This window comes from Gobius niger (genome assembly GCF_951799975.1).
Source record: "Gobius niger genome assembly, chromosome: 18".
In the NCBI taxonomy this organism is placed as follows: Eukaryota; Metazoa; Chordata; class Actinopteri; order Gobiiformes; family Gobiidae; genus Gobius; species Gobius niger.
In genome coordinates this window covers 7,923,313-7,941,056 of record NC_136869.1, presented here as the reverse complement: position 1 = coordinate 7,941,056, position 17,744 = coordinate 7,923,313, and the positions used below count along the sequence as shown (strand labels likewise).

General features: G+C 40.4%; 2 protein-coding genes across 5 annotated transcripts in view; both read right to left on the bottom strand.

The window, feature by feature from the left end:
• Nucleotides 1-309: 309 nt before the first annotated feature.
• LOC306977692 (uncharacterized protein) lies at nucleotides 310-10,833 on the bottom strand. Its single transcript, XM_079576113.1, has 11 exons — nucleotides 10,668-10,833; nucleotides 10,129-10,172; nucleotides 8,523-9,065; nucleotides 6,731-7,399; nucleotides 2,833-3,002; nucleotides 2,507-2,621; nucleotides 1,429-1,501; nucleotides 1,204-1,355; nucleotides 1,021-1,105; nucleotides 805-889; nucleotides 310-477 (listed from the first exon to the last, which is right to left on the bottom strand). Exons 2-11 carry the CDS (start codon nucleotides 10,161-10,163, stop codon nucleotides 464-466), a joined length of 1,941 nt encoding a protein of 646 aa, XP_079432239.1. The 5' UTR covers nucleotides 10,164-10,172; nucleotides 10,668-10,833; the 3' UTR covers nucleotides 310-463.
• A 2,992-nt stretch (nucleotides 10,834-13,825) lies between these two features.
• The window catches only part of LOC306977695 (uncharacterized protein), a 44,314-nt gene continuing 40,395 nt past the window's right edge, over nucleotides 13,826-17,744 (bottom strand). For 2 of the 4 annotated variants that reach the window (XM_079576117.1, XM_079576119.1), the window contains 2 exons: nucleotides 16,432-16,644; nucleotides 13,827-14,738 (listed from right to left, as the gene is read on the bottom strand). In XM_079576117.1, the coding sequence (XP_079432243.1) occupies nucleotides 16,437-16,644 (208 nt within the window). In that variant the 3' untranslated portion in view covers nucleotides 13,827-14,738; nucleotides 16,432-16,436. Of the gene's footprint in view, nucleotides 14,739-16,431; nucleotides 16,666-17,744 lie in introns of all 4 variants that reach the window. The other 2 variants (XM_079576116.1, XM_079576118.1) reach the window with 2 other exon arrangements.

The window sequence follows — 17,744 nt, the reverse complement described above, 5'->3', positions numbered from 1 at the left end:
GTCATTTTTCCAGTGTTGTGCTTTATTTTGGGCTGATAATCAGCAGCTTCAGCCCTCGGTCTATTTTCAATAAAGAAAATAGGCCCTCCAAGAAAACTTGCCCACCCCGTAGTTTACATCAGCCTCCTCCACTGAATTAAACCCAGGACCTTCTTGCTTGACTCTATACTTAAGTGTGAAACAGTGCCCTCTATTGGTCAAGGCTTTACAACACATTTTGGACAAGATTTTTACAATATTAAACCTTCTGGAGACCCTTTAAAATCCTGTTGGTTTTTTAAATGAATGAAGAGGCCACATTAAACCTGAGAGACAAAATTTTATTATCTATTATGAGAAATGTGTCAACACAAATTCATGTTTGGGAAATTATAAATTGTACAACAAATACACTTGCTTGTCACAGTTTATTAGCTGAATCTGTCCTATTCGGATGTTTTCCTACTGAAATACCTTTGGGCCTTCACCAGTTTTGACCTGCGAAAAGACACAGAAAATGAGAAGTTAGATTCACAGTGACAGCAGTTTCTACAGATTTAGCTGTGTAATCATTTTAGATTGTCGGGTTTGATGTGGAACAGTTTAATGTCCGTCAGGAGTCACTGTTTCCACTTTATTTGCAAATCTTTCAAACATAATGAAAGGTTAATTACACATTTACTATACTAAATCTGGATAATGTATATTTTATGGTGGCGCCTGCACATAATCTTTAAAATCAGGGGTAGGCAAAGCTTGGCCCTGGTTTCTCTGCTTTTAATTTTCACAATATCCAAATTACACAAAAAAAAGAGTGTCCATTACCTCTGGAATTACTGCGGTAGTTCGGTCGCCTCATTGGACGATTATTCCTGCGAAAAGGACGGAAACCTCCCCCTCTCTTTGAACCCTGCAAGAGACAAGAGACGCAATGTCCACTTAAAACCCCGTTTACAAGACCATACTAGAAAAAGTATTCAAATGAAGTGGATTAAACGCCTTCTGCATGGCACGTGATTGTGAAGCAGTTTAGTTCCTCACCGTTGGTCCTTCCGGCCTCCACTGCGGCTCCTCAGACCAGTTTGAAAACTTCTCTTCCTGCTCTTTATCTTTAAACGTTTCCTCACTGCAACAAAAATAAATTTCTTTAGCTGGGCAGTGTATTTTGGTTGCGCTTTACACTCATTTGTATTCAGACATTTGCATTACATAAAAAACACTCACCTTGGAGGCAGAGGGCTGGGCTGTTGGGGGCGCTGTGGCCGACTCTGCCCAGCGATGGTGATCTTTACCCCCTCCTGTCGCCGCTCCTGTCGGCGTTTCTCCAGGTCGTGTCTGAGGTCGTCTGGGTCTCGCAGTGGAGGAGAGCCCAACAGCTGCAGCGGAGGAAACGGAGGGTTATTTAAAAGTAACACGGGGTGGTTTTGTAGTAAAAGAGAGTAAACGCACCTGAAGTGGGCCATGCTTGGAGAAAAGAGGCTCTTCACGTTCTGTGAGCGAGCTGTAGTTTATGTTTAACCCACTGAACAACAAACAAAAAGAGACATGATATAAATTAGAGGCTTACAACCACACAAGAGTCAAAGCATGCAATTTAAGGTCGGCACACACTACACGATTGTTCTAGTCTTAAACGACTGAGAATCGTCAGAGCGAACACACTACATGATTCCGACAAACAGCTGATGTTTTATAACACCGTGCGTCTGTCCTCTTTACGGCTTCAAAGACTGACCCCAAATCTGCAAAGACAGGCCTGTGTTTGTGAACGTGGGAAAATGTGTGCGTGTCCCAATCGGTCAATGGTGTCAACAATGTCACAACATCGCAGTGCTAGACTACTGCTACTACGAAGCCTTACACTTGGCTATAGGTCTGTCAAATGGAGGTAAAAGTCGGCGACACGAAGAAGCGGGAAGAGATGGAGGAGGCGGAGGAGAAAGCTGCGAGGCGAGTGGAGAAAGGCAATCTGCTAGCGGTGAAGTGAAGCAGAACAGTTCGCCTCCAAACTCAGTAAGTGCTGCTAAACTCTGTTCACGGTTGAAATGTAGCTTGAAAAGGTGGTTGTTATGAACTTTTGGTGATATAAAGTTGTGCCGTTTCGTGTGTGGGGCTGTGGCCATGAAATTAGTTGTTTGTGCGGCTGTTTTGACAGAGAAATTAAAAAGGAGGCGTGTCTGTGTTTTTCTGTCTTTATTTCACTCTGTCATTGGCCGCTGCTTTCTGAGTGTTCACTTTGGGGACGGTAAAATCACCCACGTTTCTCCTGTGCGTCCAAAATTGGGCTTAAAAATCAAACTTGTCTGATTTCCTACGACTGGAGTCTAGTTGTGTCTTTGTGTTGCCCACACTACACGATTCGAACGTCAGTCCAGTCGTGACCCCCCCACACTACGCGGCCCGACTGTGTGACTGCCTTCGACTAGACATGACTCGAGCAGACTCGGCCCCACTGGGAACTAGAGCAACATCGGGCATAAAAGTCGTGTAGTGTGTGCTGACCATTAAGTATAAGATTATGTCTTACCGACTGGAGCTGAATCTCTTGTTGAGGGTCATTTCCTGTGGCTCTTCATTCTCTACAGTCTTTATTTTAGAAAAGCGTTCAGTGAGCGAGATGCCCTGGCCCCCGAAATATTGGTCTGAAAAAACACATTTGATCTTTAATTAATGAAATACAACATCGTCATTTCCGGAGTCACAATTTGCAGGTCTCAATATGACTTTATCTCCTGCCTTCATGGGATGTTTGCACAGAATCTGTTAGAGCTGTAATATATACATGTGCAAAGTCCTGGTCATTTGTACAAACAGTTATAGTATTTCAGCTCTGACTCTCAGCGCAGGCCTTACCTTTGACCTTATGCACCAGGGTGATGATCTCCTGAGCGAAGGTCCCGGTTTGAACTGCGTTTTCTTGGTTCGCTCCTGGATGCTCCGCAGACGACAAGAAGTCCAGCCTCTGTCGCCCCACGTGCACCAGGTCCAGAGAGATTGGCCTGTCTGCCGAGTAAAGCATCAAACTGCACAGGAAAACAGACATTTACTACAGAGGCTGACATCATTGCAGTCAATAACACAGCTATTTTGATTTTGTTGAGTATTGGTGGGTGCTGTTAGACCACCAGGCACATTGAGTTGCCTTGTGTACGAAATACACGGTATAAATAAAGTTGCCTTGCCACATGTATGCTGTATAAAACAAATGTTACAATACTGGCATCCATAAAAATATAGTCTCATTTGATGCCAAGACAGAGTTCCTTGAAATTCCAAGCACAAATGAGAAAAGATATAAAACATAGTACATTTGCTGAAATAAGTGATAATTTACAGAGTATATTAGCATCATTCGACTTAAGTATAATACTAATGCAGCATAAGGATGGTTTGGATACCAGTATTTTTGTAGTTTTAAACAGCCAAAAGTCAAATCTTTGGAAAATGAGTTGGTTTGAAATGCTGCATAAAAGAAATCCAACTTGATTGTAGTCTATTATAAAGGTATTTTATTAAAATCATGAACTGTGTAATCTTAGCAGGCAAAATAACTAGTTCGCAAGTGCAACAATTGCGCTGAATCGATAAATTAAAAAGAAAACTTGCTTACCACATTTCACCGACTTACCAGGGCCCAAACAATCAGAGTACAATCATGCTACTAAACCCTTCACTAGTCTACAACTCGACCCTTACTACTAAAGCCTCAACGACTGGACATGGCTGCAAGTGGCTTCAGATTGAGATGATGTTGCCACTAAGGGTTGTGGTGTACACTCTCATCACTCTTCTTTTTGGAAAGACTTTGCACACAATGGCTTTCTATGACCAACACCACTGTTTTCTTAGTAGATGCATTGGTTCTTCCAATTCAAAATCTGTCAATGTTTGTTTTCATAGTGATTTCAGGGCACAGTTGATCCATTTTGTGACTATATTTACAATCAAGCTTGAAGCTTTGTCAGCTCTTCCCGTCTTCACATAACGGCGTGGTGCCGTAAAATGTTATAATCAGTGCTTTGCGTTTCCTCAAAGGCCCATAGTGCACCAATATTCATTTATTTTTCATTTCTGGACAGAAGATGCTTCGTTTCCAAGTTCTGTCAAGGATGTGTTTGATTATCAGTTGTTCTGATGGTTGGCTTTGGTTTCTCTACACATCTTCCTCTGGTCATAGATCAGTCACATGGCGTTGACCATTATAGACTCATTTTGAGGACTTTTAACCATTCATAAGGTACAACAGAGTTGAACTGTTATGGCAACGGTCCAAATCTGACATCACTGGATGGATATGTGATCTTGATAGTTCATAGATTCCTTTCTGGCACAACTTGTGTCTTTCCAATTTTCTCTCGCCTTCGTCAGTAAAGTAGGATATCATCTCATGTACACACCATCCCTCCACTCAGTGTTCAATCTTCCCGTTTTGCATGGAAGGCGTCATTAGTTTTTTGACACTTCGTTGACCATACTGTGCCATAACAAGAAAGGAGAAAAACATTAGAATAAACAGCTTGTTGAGAGAACTCTTGCTTTCGGGCATGAGTGATCTGGCACTTGATAGCAGTGATTTGTGGTGTAAGCGACAAAAGCAAAACCAAAGTATGTTGGTTGATTTTTTTTTTTTTCTTCCTTCACACAAAAATATGGGCTTGTCTGTATTTCTCATTCCATCCATTTCACCCAGTTTTCACTTTTAACACCACAGGAGGCAACAACTCTTCAACAAATTACAAGAGTCAATACACATTGGAATTGAACCTTCAGTTTACTGTGGAATCAATGGCATCTGAACCAATAGCAGCATTATTCTTGTTGATGTATATATGTATATTCTTTCTGGCACATGAATTTCCTTCGAGATTGATAAAGTTGTAGTTAATCTCTCATCATTTGTTGAATTCCCTTTGGTTTGGAAATCATAATTGCAACACAAAATCCAGTGCTTTATTGTAATCTTTTATGTGATGGCTGACATGACTCCTCTTCCAAGGCTTTGACTGTTCATTGAATATATTGCGTGCTGCATTCATGTGTAAAAACATGACGTCTCAAAACTCGCTTTTTGTCATTCTCATACAAAACGGCTTCAGAAGGTTTGGATTATAGTATCCTAACATCATGATTCAGGATCAGGATTATGTTCTTCGAGTAGAATTTCTCCTTTTACCAGTTTATGATCTTCAGTGCTTCTGCTTTGCTCACATTGGTCAGTCCAGATTTGTTCTGTTCAAAGCAAATCATCTATTATACATTTGTATAACATGATTGTCGAAACTAGACGTTGACAACATTCATCTACTTGAATAGAGATGGCCAGGATCTGATGCATTCAAAAGCCAAGAAAAAAAAGTAATCTCTTGAATGTCATGTTGCAAGTGGATTCTGACACGTAGACAACATAAATGGTACCAAATAGGCTTCGTCCACACACCATGGGCCAACTGGGCACTTGAGCTGCCAAAGATACATATATAAAAAAAAATATTAAAAAACATACATCTGGTAACATGGGTGTGAATTTTTGTTTGATGCTTTTCTTCTGCAGTTACAAAATCTCATTGCGTTTCCAGTTGTACTTTCAGGATCTCCATCATTTTATGAAGCTTGTAGAAAGATGCCATTTAAGATCATTGGGTCTTCCATGCAATAAATGTTCTCTAAATCCAGTACTAGGACAAGGACGAAAGTGCCCACATCCACAGTCTTGAAAAAACGGATTAGTCTTGAGATGAGAACTGCCATTTGTGACCACATGCTAATGGCTATATGTGGTCTCTGTGGTTTCCTCAAACTGGTGAACAGGTTCAGATGCTGTGCCAACTTCCAATCTATGACATACTTCAATAGGTTTTTATTACATGGACAGGTTCCAATCCGAGCTCCTGTTGTAAGAATAACTTCATTCTCTACTGTAATTCCTCATGTCGTCTTGGCAAAGTGCTTTGTTCAGTGAGAACTTCTTTTCTGGTATCCATTTTTACAACCTTCAATAAAAAAAAAATCCCCAAAATTTCTCTCTGAGTTGAGTTTGATGGAATGGGTCAATAACAGACAATTGAAAATTCCTGCCATTTTGTTTTTGTGACTAAGCACTCATTGTTGTTAAAGCCAATCTGGACCATCTTCTCAAACATGCATGATATTCCAGGATCTTCCTCTTCAGTCTTTAGATTTAGAAAAAAAATAATTCTGGATACAAATGCAATCAAGATGCAGACCCTTCACTCGTCGGCTTCATTCTGAGGATAATCAGAAGCATTTTGCTTTAATCAGAAAACATCTCAACTCCGGAGTTTGGACATTTGGTTTGGACATGTTGGCTTCAATCTCGAAGTCTTGGAAGCAGGCCTCTCAAATGATCTGAGGTTTCTTTGTCTTCTTGCACATTTGGGCCACAAAACACTTTTGATATGAGTGGGACAGTTGATGTAATCTTAGAATAAACGTTCCAAGTCTCTTCTGATTCTTCAATGATTCTTGCATTTTCCCTTTGAGAGATTCCTTCTTCAGCCAGATCACAACAGTCTTTTGCTTCTGGACACATGCGCCTTTGAAATCTTCAGTAGATTGCCATGGATTGTGCAATGACCAATTCACTCAGAAAAAGGGTCAGGTTTCCAATCCAAACTGTGCATTATACCTTTCTGTGTCTAATTAGTCTTTCCTCATCTCCACTGCTCCCTTGTTGATACTTGCCTATTGTGAACTCCCCTTCCCTCCGTGTGTCAACTACCTCATACCCTACCTGTTTTTGTTCACCGGTCGACTCATGTCCACTTTGATGGTGAGCGTCTCCTCCGTAATGACCATCATGTTGGGTTTGGTCTCATTGCTCCCCCACTGCTCCCGCGGATGTTGCATTTCCAAATCGTGGCTCGGTGAATTTGCCGTTTCTCGTCCGTGGTCTTCGTCGTCTTCCCACGCTTGACCCACTTCTCTCTGCTTCCAGGCGGGATCAGGCTCGTCATACAACTCCTCTTCTGCCCTGAATCTTGGCTGTTCAATGGGCGGACTTTGAACTCTTTGAGGCTTTGGACGGTTACCACGTGGCCACCCTCTCCCTCTGTGATTGAAACGACCTCTTCTGTTAAAATGTCCTCTGTTCCCGCCCCGGTTTGCCGGATTGCCTCTGTATTGATCATAGTTAGGCCTATCATCGGCAAATGGGCTTCTTCTTTCCTCGTGGTAGCCATCATTCTTACGGTTTTCCACAAACGGGCTGCCTCTCCTGTCTTCTTGGCTCACAGATCTGGAGCTCCTCTGACTGCGAAAGCCTCGTTCGGGACTGTGTCTGTGCCTGGGAGGCTCCATCGGCTTGTTTCGCTTTTGTTCAAATGTTTGCGGCTCATGATCGTTTCTGTAAAACCCTTCTCTGCGCTCGTCTGCAGAGTAACGCTGCTCCTCCCATTCGTACCTGTGTTGGCACAAGAGGAAGCGAAATGGTTCATTACAAGCAACACAAAAGTGATCTACAATTTTCCATTTAGCTTAAAAGTAGCTCTAGATCTGGGTTTCTGCATAATTTGCAATGTGAATTTTAAGACATTTTAAGTTCCTGTGGGAACCCCGTGAAAACATTTAACTACGTCTGATTTTGGAGCGGCCCAACATCAGATGAAGTTACAGTATGTGGTTCTTAAATTAAGCAATGGCAAATTCCTGGGTCCTTTTTGGTCAATGGGCACAGCAACCAAGACACATGGCGAGTGGGCAAACGCTAGAGGCCCTCCCATTTTCAATTGCTTCAATCACATTAATGTGTCTCTAGAGGGAAATATGCGTGAAAAGACTTGGCAAACACCATCTGTGACATTATGCTGATTTGAACTGACAGCCCCCTGGTTGGAGGGAAAACTGTTGCCGACATGTACCACTGACGTCAGAGTAATCAATAGTTGTGTTTTGCCTTGATATTGGTAAAGTCCCATTGTTTGTTTTCCATCTGGGTTCAAGAAATTACATATAAATAACACCAAGTAACAGAGGTGGATTAAAGCCACAGCAAAAACTTGTATTTTGTGAAGTAACCAATAGTCAATTGAAAAAGTTAAATTGCAGTATCCTTTATGTCAATGGCCACAGATCATATGGCAAATGCAATAGGAACTTCTGGCTTCAATTCGTTCAATAACATAACTGTGACTTAAGTGTGAAATGGAGATGAAGTAAATGTCTCGCCAGAAATCAGCAGCTAGATTATATCATGATTTGAACTGCCGATGGGAAAGCGAACTGGGCAAAGTTGAACTTTATTCACATTTCCCTCTTCATGTACTACACACTTTTTTCATGCATCGTGTTTGGCAATGTGCACATGACTTGAATCCACAAACTTCGAACATTCATGTCATTTTCTTCACATGAGAATTAGGGAGGCTTACTTAAAAGAGCGTTAACAGGGTGAAAAGGATGTGTTATCAAGCCACTAAAATGTAAATAGAAAACAGGCTGAGAAGACAAAGAGAGAAGGGATAATCTGAAAGGTGAGATTCTCCTGTGATTCCATTGCCTTTTGTAGTGTTTGGTTGGTGATTTACCCAGATCGAGGAGAGCCATCCATTTCCCTTCTGTTCCTATTTATGTGTTGTGGTTGTTCGTTGTCAGGGTTTGGCGTCCACTTGTCTCTGCGGATGAGGCCGCGCCTGAACGTGCCCCTTCCTCGCCCTCTTTGACTGCTGTTCCTGTCATGTTGGTGTGGACTCCTGTCTCTAAACCCTTCCCCGGACCCACTCTCAGGCTGGTCTTGCCTCCAACCAGGCTCCCTTTGCGCATATTTGCGGCTGTGCTCAGGTTGCTCCTCTCCTCTTCGGTCTTCATAATGCTCGATACTTTCTCGAAATGCTTCCCTGTGTCTTGGTCTGTCATCTGCATCCAAAAAATTTGGTGGCTCATGGAAAGGTGAAGACCTTCTCCTGTGATAGGACTCCTCTGAACGCCGCTCCCGCTGGTGGTGATGCGAATGTCTTCTCTCGACCCAACCTTCTCGAGGGCCCTGTCCTTGACCCCATCCTAGAGGCATCCTGTCCAGCTCTGCTACGACCTTTTGAGGGTCAAAATCCGGCTCTTCCCACGGAAATTTTCTGAAATGCAAAAATATAAACCACAGTTGATTATGCAGCTCTGGAAAGGAGCACATACTAAACCAAACAAGACGTTAAGCAGATGTCCTTTCACATGCCAATATTCGCCTAAATTCTTGTATTTTGACAGTGACACATATTTGTTTTTATTGTTTGTATGTTGTCATTTTTAATCTGTAGCACTTGGAGATCTGTTTATCATGCATTAAGTGCAATACAAATGAAATATATCATTATTATTGTTATTTTAGGAAGGCAGTGTTTATACAAACGTCCGCCGGCTACAAACTCTTTTTGCTATTTTACCGTCTCCTTATGATAATGCGATGATGATGCGATGATGATGCGATAATAATGCGATAATGCGTAAAAAGCAATTCTGATTCTGATTCTTGAACAAAATCAGAATTGCATTTAATGGCATGGTTATGAACAGGTTGACAACTAGGAATTTTTGCCAACATATAGTTTTTTGGTTCATTTTATGCACTTTTATTGGTTTGAGAGAGAAAATAAATGATATTAGACAAAAATGTATTTAAAACTGTCATTATATATAGAGTTCGGGAATGTGACGTCATATCCCTAAGCATTATGGGATTAGCAGCAATTGTAAACTAATGTCTTTTAAACGTTAAAATACTGGAGTTATTGTTCACATTAAAACACTTGGACACCACAGTGTGTTAGATGTATTTACCAGCAGTAACTCAGCAGCTAAGGGAGTTGTTCCACAGCTTTTTTTTCCTCCACTTTTTATACTGTTTTAGGCTAATGTTAATCTATGCAGCTGCAAAGATGGCGGATCTCCATGGTAACTGTAGAATTTCCCGAACTCTATTGCTAAAATAAACCTAACCATAACATTTAATCTAATCCAAACCATTTCCCTAACTTTAACCTTAATTGTGTTCCTCTTTCCCAACTTCAGTGTTTTCCAATTCCAATTAGCCCTAACCATAACCGGTTAGAAATTCAAACATATAGATGGGACGTCCGACGGCACATATGTATAGCTTGCTGAATGAATGGTTTATCAGTGAATGGCAATGAGCAGACGTACCTGTATCGTGGAGAGTGTGATCTCTGCCTTGACATTTATTATACCTTGAAAACAAGGAACACAGGTTACGAAATATGTCGACTCCGCAAAAAACATTGCAGTTCCGCTTTAGCCTATGGTAGATACTGGATGAACGAGGTCAACAACCCCCATCTGGCCATGAGTTAGTACAACAGATAAACATGAATGATTAATGCACACTCAGCCTAATTCCGTTATATAAACAATATTAAATTAAATGTATCGCTGATGTGTGCGCGTTGCTGGTGTGACGTTAAGCTTAACCGTTAACGTTTAACAGCAACAAGCTACCGTTACTGCTAACTTAGCTTAACTCATGGCTGCTAACAGAAAGCCAGGAAACTAAACAGGAAACTTGGTAAACAAATGCATTTGCGAGAACATGCCACAAATCCTCTCCTACAACACTATACAGAGTTGTTGTAACATATAAATCTAAATACGTCCATTATGCTTAAAGTAACGTAACGAGAGCCATTTAGCCAGTTAGCTTATGAGCTAGCCAGCACTGTTCTTACCTCCGCCCAGTAACTGCGTGGATGCACTTGCCTAGACTAAAGCTAACTAACCCGATCAACTGAATCTACATTTATATATATAACTAAAAATAGAAACCAATCTCAATAATAGTTGATTTGATGCATTAGAAATTCCCTTCAGATGCGAACGAAACGTGGAAATGTTGTCCTCGCTCGCTTATCTCGCGATACTTCCGGTGTTGTTGTTGCCTTTCACAGTAAAAGCTCAGGATGAAGCTGCGGTTACTTGAGTTATTTTAGAGCTAAACTAAAATGTGTGGCTTAACTACTATCGCAGATATACTTACAGTTGATGTTCCCAAAAAAGAAATTAAGCGTGTTGTTCCAAGGTATGATGATTACTGTACAGTCAAAAATAAATAAAAAAATAACAGTATAGTTAAGCTTTACTTTTAAATGTTAAAATGTCCATATAGTCCTCGTAATTATAGAGGCACATGTTTTTCAATGGCTTATAAAAGGAAGAGGACCCCATCTTTTTTTTCCTGAATAGAATCAGAATAAAAATCGTTTCTATTATTTTTTTCTCGGTGCTGACGTGCAACAAAAACATAAAACATAAAAACATATAACACAGATTCTAGATGATGTGAACTGCTCTTTTTGTGGAGATCATTCAGAGACAATACAACTTTTTTTTCTCGACATGTTCTTACCCCAAGAAATTCTGGAAGGACTTCTGCAGTTTTGTAATTGAACATCTACACAAGGACTTTACAATGAAATGGGAAAATGTTTTTTGTTTCTTCAGAAAGCAAAAGAATGAAGACATTTCTTTTGTTGTTAATTTACTTGTCCTTTTGTCCAAATTTTATATTCCCAAATGTAAATATTCTAAGCAGAAACCCAACTTTACACATTTTTATAATGATACTCTCTCATATATGAAGATTTTGGAAGGTTCTGATAACAAAAAGGCTCTGAAAACTATCTATTTAACTATATTTAACTAGTATTTGCTCAAAATACAATATATTTGTAAATGTATAATTGTACAATTATATTATACCCCCTGGCATACTCTGTATATTCTTGTGTACACATTGTATTACAGTTTTTGTAAGGAAAAGATAAAAAATAAAAATAAACACAAGATTCTAGATAAAAATAAGCTGCAAAACTTTAAACTATAAGGCTATAGGGTGAATGCATAAGAACATTAAATAAATAAGATTAATAATATAATAATATCTGTTTTCTTAACCTCTTAACCCCGCCTTAACCAAGCACATTGTTTCCAGTTCGACTTTACTTGAATCTAAAACCTAATTGCAGCAAAAAAAGCCTCGAGAGCGACAAAAATGCAACAAAACAGGCCACAAAACCGCAGCAAAAAAGTGATGAAAAAGCAACAAAACAGGCGACAAAAAATGCAAGTGAATTTCTCCATTGTGAGATCAATACAAGTTTATATTATCTTCAAAATACGAAAAAGGGACGACAGCTTGGCGACAAAAAAAAACTTTGATCAGCTTTGTAGGTCTTAGCTTTCAAATTAGGCGTTACACTGGCCTATAGTTTGTACGCTTCAGATTTGTGTAAAGATCACGGACTCTGACACATGTGACTTGATGAAGTTTATTGGTTGATATCAGCAGTTTTCCATGCACCACACATGTACAATGATATATTTTTTTCACCGAGCTGCAGTGTCACAGAGTATAATTAGGATAACATTACGCCCATTACATTGTTTGGCTAGAGAGGAGGACCCCAGACACACTTCTTATGATGAAACATGACATTTGTGAGCTGCAGCATTTTGAAACCACTATTGCTCTTCAAACCTGGCACGGATTTTGGTAGCTCGTCCATAACTCGCTCGGTAACAAGACCGGAAAGAAAATATCGCTGTTTCCGATTTACACTGTGCATACCCTGCCTGTGACTTGTAGTTTAATAATGATATTGAAAAATGGAGTGGAAAGGACCTTTGGTGAGTAGTAAGTGCGGCTAACAGGCTTAAAATTTCAACTTAGAAAAGCATTTTGTCTAGTAGCAGCACGAATAAATTTAAAAAATCATATCTCCAGGTCTTTTCGCATACAGAAAAATCAACAAAAATACATTATCTCTGTTACTATCCCTTAAAAAACACATACAAGGGTTTCCTACGTATTATGCATAATAACAGCAGATCTTCAGCCTTAATAGAAACAAAAATTTAAAAAAAGGTGCATGTTTAATGAAAATTGTAAATACTAGGGCTGCACAATACAGTTAACACGGCCGAAAACAAAAACAACAAATGTGCAAGAGATAATTTAGACCAGTTTCGGTATTTTTAAGTCTTACCTTGATACATGCTGATGACACTTTTTATAAAATTCAAAGCAGGGGTAGACAAGTTTGCATCGTGGAGGCCGATTTTCATCATTGCCAATTAACACCCAAGGAACGAACCTCAACATTGTCGCCTAAAGTAAAGAACTATTTTCTGCAAATACCAATGTTTTACATCAGTGGTTCCCAAGTGGCTTTGGGACCCACCATCACCCTCGGATGACGAGATGACAAAGGGCTAGCAGGGGCTGGAGCCTAGGGGCCTACCATAGTCACGGGCCGATCAGAATTAAGGGGGAAAAATAGAAAATAAAGTGATTTGTTGATTTTCATGTAACCGTATCTGATGATTGTGCTAAGCTCCTATGTGTGTACCTGGAGTGGGCCCGTCCTACCTGGCCCACTCCTATAGGGTTTGCACTGAGGGGGGGTGGGGGCCTACAGTTCTGTTTAAGCCCTGTCTGTTTAATGTACCCCTTAATGAGTACATTAAGGTGGGCCCTGACAAGCCGAGGACCCAAATAAAACTGTAATTTGTCATATATCGTATATAACATTGTATTCTTCACGCAAGTTTTTGTTGAACAAGCAGTAGATTTCCCTTTAAGACTGAAATTATGATCAAAACAACCCAATAACATTCATTTTAACAGACACAGTTAGTGTTTCCATGCAGTGTCAGATGGAAAATATTGAATAAAAAGTTCCCTATAGACTTGCGACCCACTGAAAATGGTTCCGTGACCCACTTTTGGGTCCCGACCCACCAGCGGAGAATATCACTGTTTAACATTATATATGCCCAAGCGGGATGTTCTGGCAGGACATTTTAAAAATACTGACACTATTTCTCGCATTTTAAGAGTACTTTAACAGGTATTTGATCTCTTATTTGCATAATAATATTTCTCAAAATCATCTTGGGGGCCAGAGGTTCTGCGCTGGAGGGCTGGATTGGATCTGACGTTGCCTACCCCTGATTTAAAGCAACATGCTGAGTCCAAATGGTCCTGGTCTAGTTCATATTGTGCAGCCCTGGTAAATATCAAGGGCGTTGTTGGTTGTGGTTGTTCAATGCTGTCCTCACATTTCGGGGCGTCTTGGTCTTAAGGCCGTACGGTTGACAGACTGCGTTGTGGTGAGGTATAGTTGACGTTGTCAGGCTAAACGTGGCTAACACATGGAGCGGTGAAACAACACGACTACTACTGCTAGTGCAATGGGCCGCAGCGAGTGGTGGACACTTCACAAATATATTCACAATTCACTCAACCTTTACACGGACTTCCCTAAAGGTTTTCCCCCCACATTTATAAGATTCATGATAAGCTATAAATGACTTTGTGGTCGTGGGCTAGAGTCGAGTTTATACACATTGAACAGAAAAAGGACTAAAACAGCTACGACCCAGACAGTCCAATATTAAAGATACTATGTCCATCGAGTGCCCTTCATCAGCAGCTATTTACATGTTTTACAAAGTAGCGTTAAGCCAGAGTGAGCGGAGGGGTTTTGAGGCAATGTAGATGGTTCTCAATTCCAAAACAACATGGTTATACTTCATAATCTACCCTTAAATGGTTTACTTTTCACTAGTTGTACAAATATTTTCTTTACTTTACAATCTGCACTGTCTCAAAACGCGCTGAAAGTCGGTACTTTTAAAGTTAGTTGTATGGTTTGTTCATGAAGGAGGGAGTCGGCCGCTGTTTTTGGTGATTGCTGTTGTTGCAGATGAAGTTGTGGTCGTCCTTTATGATTTGACTCCTAAAAAAAAGACAAAACATTGGATTAAAATGGAATTATCCAGGCACAATTTAAAGGCCCTATACCTGTTTTTTTTTTAAGACAAACAATGAAAGCCACAGGAGTTTATAGGCACATTTCACAACTTGTAGGGTCACTTTTTAGGGTCATTAAAGCAGTACTAAGTAACCCGTTTTCCTTAATAAATTCCTTTTGTAGTCCCTCTGGGGGCAATACAAGTGTTAATGAGATGATTGGGGGGTATTTCATCTCCTCCTGGTGTCTCTGGTCAGAAACCCACACTTGTAGCTTTCACTGCTCTGATCCGGAGGCGCAATACTCACTAAAGGAATCACAAAGAAGAAGCTAACAGGCTAACGGGCAAAGCTAACTGCGGGCTAGCAACACTTAAACAGTATTTACAGCCAAGTTTGTGTGAAAAAAATTATCTCCATTGTGTAATTGGATGAACAATATCCCGCTCTCCCTTTGTCTTTTCTGTCAGTGTAGTATTTACTCTCACGGACAATTAATGAGTAAAAAAACAGTACTGCTTTAAAGCAGAAATGCAAGAAATTTGCCTGAGAGTTCATGAAATTGCTACAAAAGCTTTGTAATTAGATGGACAGTGATTTTCCCACAAATGTCTGAGCTTACAATGTACTAAAGGAGGACAAAACAAAACTTGTACCACAACAAGAAAACACATCAGGTGTAGCGCCTTTAAGTCACATCTCAGTCATGGTCGTTTGTTCCGTTTATTTCTATACTGTTACATTGGGGGTTAGCATCTTCATTATGCACAACCAGTATTCCTTTTTTCATGGTTACGAGATCTATTACTTTATTATTTACTTGCATACAGAGGTTTATGTCGAAACCTTGCACTGACTATAGGAGTATAAATATGCCATGGGTTTATCAAATGAACAAGAAGGTTTGCATCTGATTTAAAACTTTTACAGGAATGAAACAGATGGACACAGAGGCATCTCCGGACTCGCCCATATATGGTCATGTTTGAAAACAGTTAAGGGGGAAAACTTTCTCTAATTTTTCAAAAACTACTTTACCAAATGCTGAATTATGAATAGTTTTCTACTAAATAAAGACACAAACACATGGGGAGGAGCAAAGTGGTTCAACAGCCCATAAATACATAAAAAAACCGAGAATGCTAACATGATGCTACGTGTTAGCATCGTGCTAATGCTAATGCTAGCTAGTGCTTGCTATGACTGCCGTTTTTTCACTTCTACTGAACAATATGTTGTGAGAAAATATCCATATGGACCCGATTTACACTTGACTTTATTAGCATGTTATAAATAAGTTCATATTCTACCAGAAAATGGCTAAAAAGATAACAAGATGCCGTCTGTTTCTATCGTTGGTTTAGGTTTAGGCTGAACCAAGGAGACCAGTTGTCCCACTTTTGGTTGAAGTACAAAGCCCACCTTTTTTAGACGAGGTTCCACTTTTCCAATGTTGCCAATGTTTACATAGGAATAATATCCATTCTGACTGCATCTTTTGCTATCCTGATCTCTCAGTCTGTGTTTGTTTTTTGAGGATAAAACAGTAAATAAATGGTGCTATGCTGGTTCAGTCCTTCACTTTTCTCAATCACTGTGCTGTGTTCATGCAGTGCCCAAAAGCTGACATCAACATTCCTCATCCTAAACTAAACTCCTGCCATTTCAGATCCTAGTACCCTGTTTATTGGACGTCCAGTTTGCTGGGGCCCACGGGGGAGATGACGTGGGGTGCGTCGGCGCTGCAGGGCTGGATCAGCAGGTTCTTATTGTGGTCCCCGACGTCGCTGCTGCCCGACTGCAGTTTGGAGAAGTCGCTCCAGCCCATGCCGTCTGCCTCTGTGACCGGGGAGAAGTCGTGGGCGCTGGGATGCTCGTCCCGGGACACTGGGCTGGTGGAGACAGACGCAGAGCTTAAAGACACAACAGCGAGGGACAGGGTTAAAGCAGGCGCAGATGTACAGGGGGGGAAAGTGAAACATCATGTGAATGGGTGAAGTGAAGGAGATGGCAAAAAAATAAACAAAAATAATTAAAATGTTTCAGATGTTAGCTTTGATTAGTTAGAAGTGATTGTAACTTTTTTGTCACATTTTTGTTGTACTTTCATCCTTGTTTTGACACTTTTTTCCAAGAAGCGTTTTAGTTTTGGGTAAAGCCAAACAGGAGAAAGTGCGCTGAAGGTGTTTTGGAACATCATTTTAGAATCTTCGACAAAGATATGGAATAAAACAAATTATTTTCCAAAAAATTTAGATTTAATATTAGATCCCAAATAAATGAAATTTAAGGCCTTCATTTTGGCAGAATTAATTTGATGACTTTTAATGTTTTTGAAAGCCTTGTAGGAACCCTGCAGTAAATGCAGCTGTGGCACAGGCTGTAATGCATAGAACAGCAGAAGGATTCATGTCCATTTGACTTAATTAACCTTAACCGAGTGCATTGTGTCCAGTTCAGCTTCACCGACATGTAAAAGCTACAGCCTATAGGCCAGAGAAAACACCTAATTTGAAAGCTAAGACCTACAAAATTGATCTAATCGGATCTCTTTCCATGTGTTGTTGCATCCATTTTTGACATTTCTTTTCATAGCTTTTTTTTATTTCATTATTGGTTTATTTGGTCGGGACAGTGCATGTTAATAAACAAGCCACACTGGATTGTAGCCTTGGGCTAATTTCCATCCGTTGTCCCCCATGCGCACTCGCACTCATCCTGGCCTATTGTACATGTTTTCAGAGGGAGTACCTGGAGAAAACCTATGCACACGGGGGGAGAACATGCAAACTCCACACAGAAAGGCCCGTCCAGGTGGGAATCGAACCCAGACCTTCTAGCTGTGAAGCACGAGCGCTAACCACTGTGCTACCGTGCCGCCCCATTTGTTGCACATTTGTCGCTTTCTTCTCATTTTGTTGTAGGGCTGAACAATATCATATATATCATGCCAGATATCTCAATTTCGATATGATGCGAAATAACTATGGGT

Coding starts and splice junctions, on each gene's coding strand:
- LOC306977692 (XM_079576113.1), bottom strand. CDS start 10,163: ATGTCAAGGCAGAGATCACACTCTCCACGATACAG. Junction 9,066..10,128: donor TCACACTCTCCACGATACAG/GTACGTCTGCTC, acceptor TTTGCATTTCAG/AAAATTTCCGTGGGAAGAGC. Junction 7,400..8,522: donor GATGGCTCTCCTCGATCTGG/GTAAATCACCAA, acceptor GTGCCAACACAG/GTACGAATGGGAGGAGCAGC.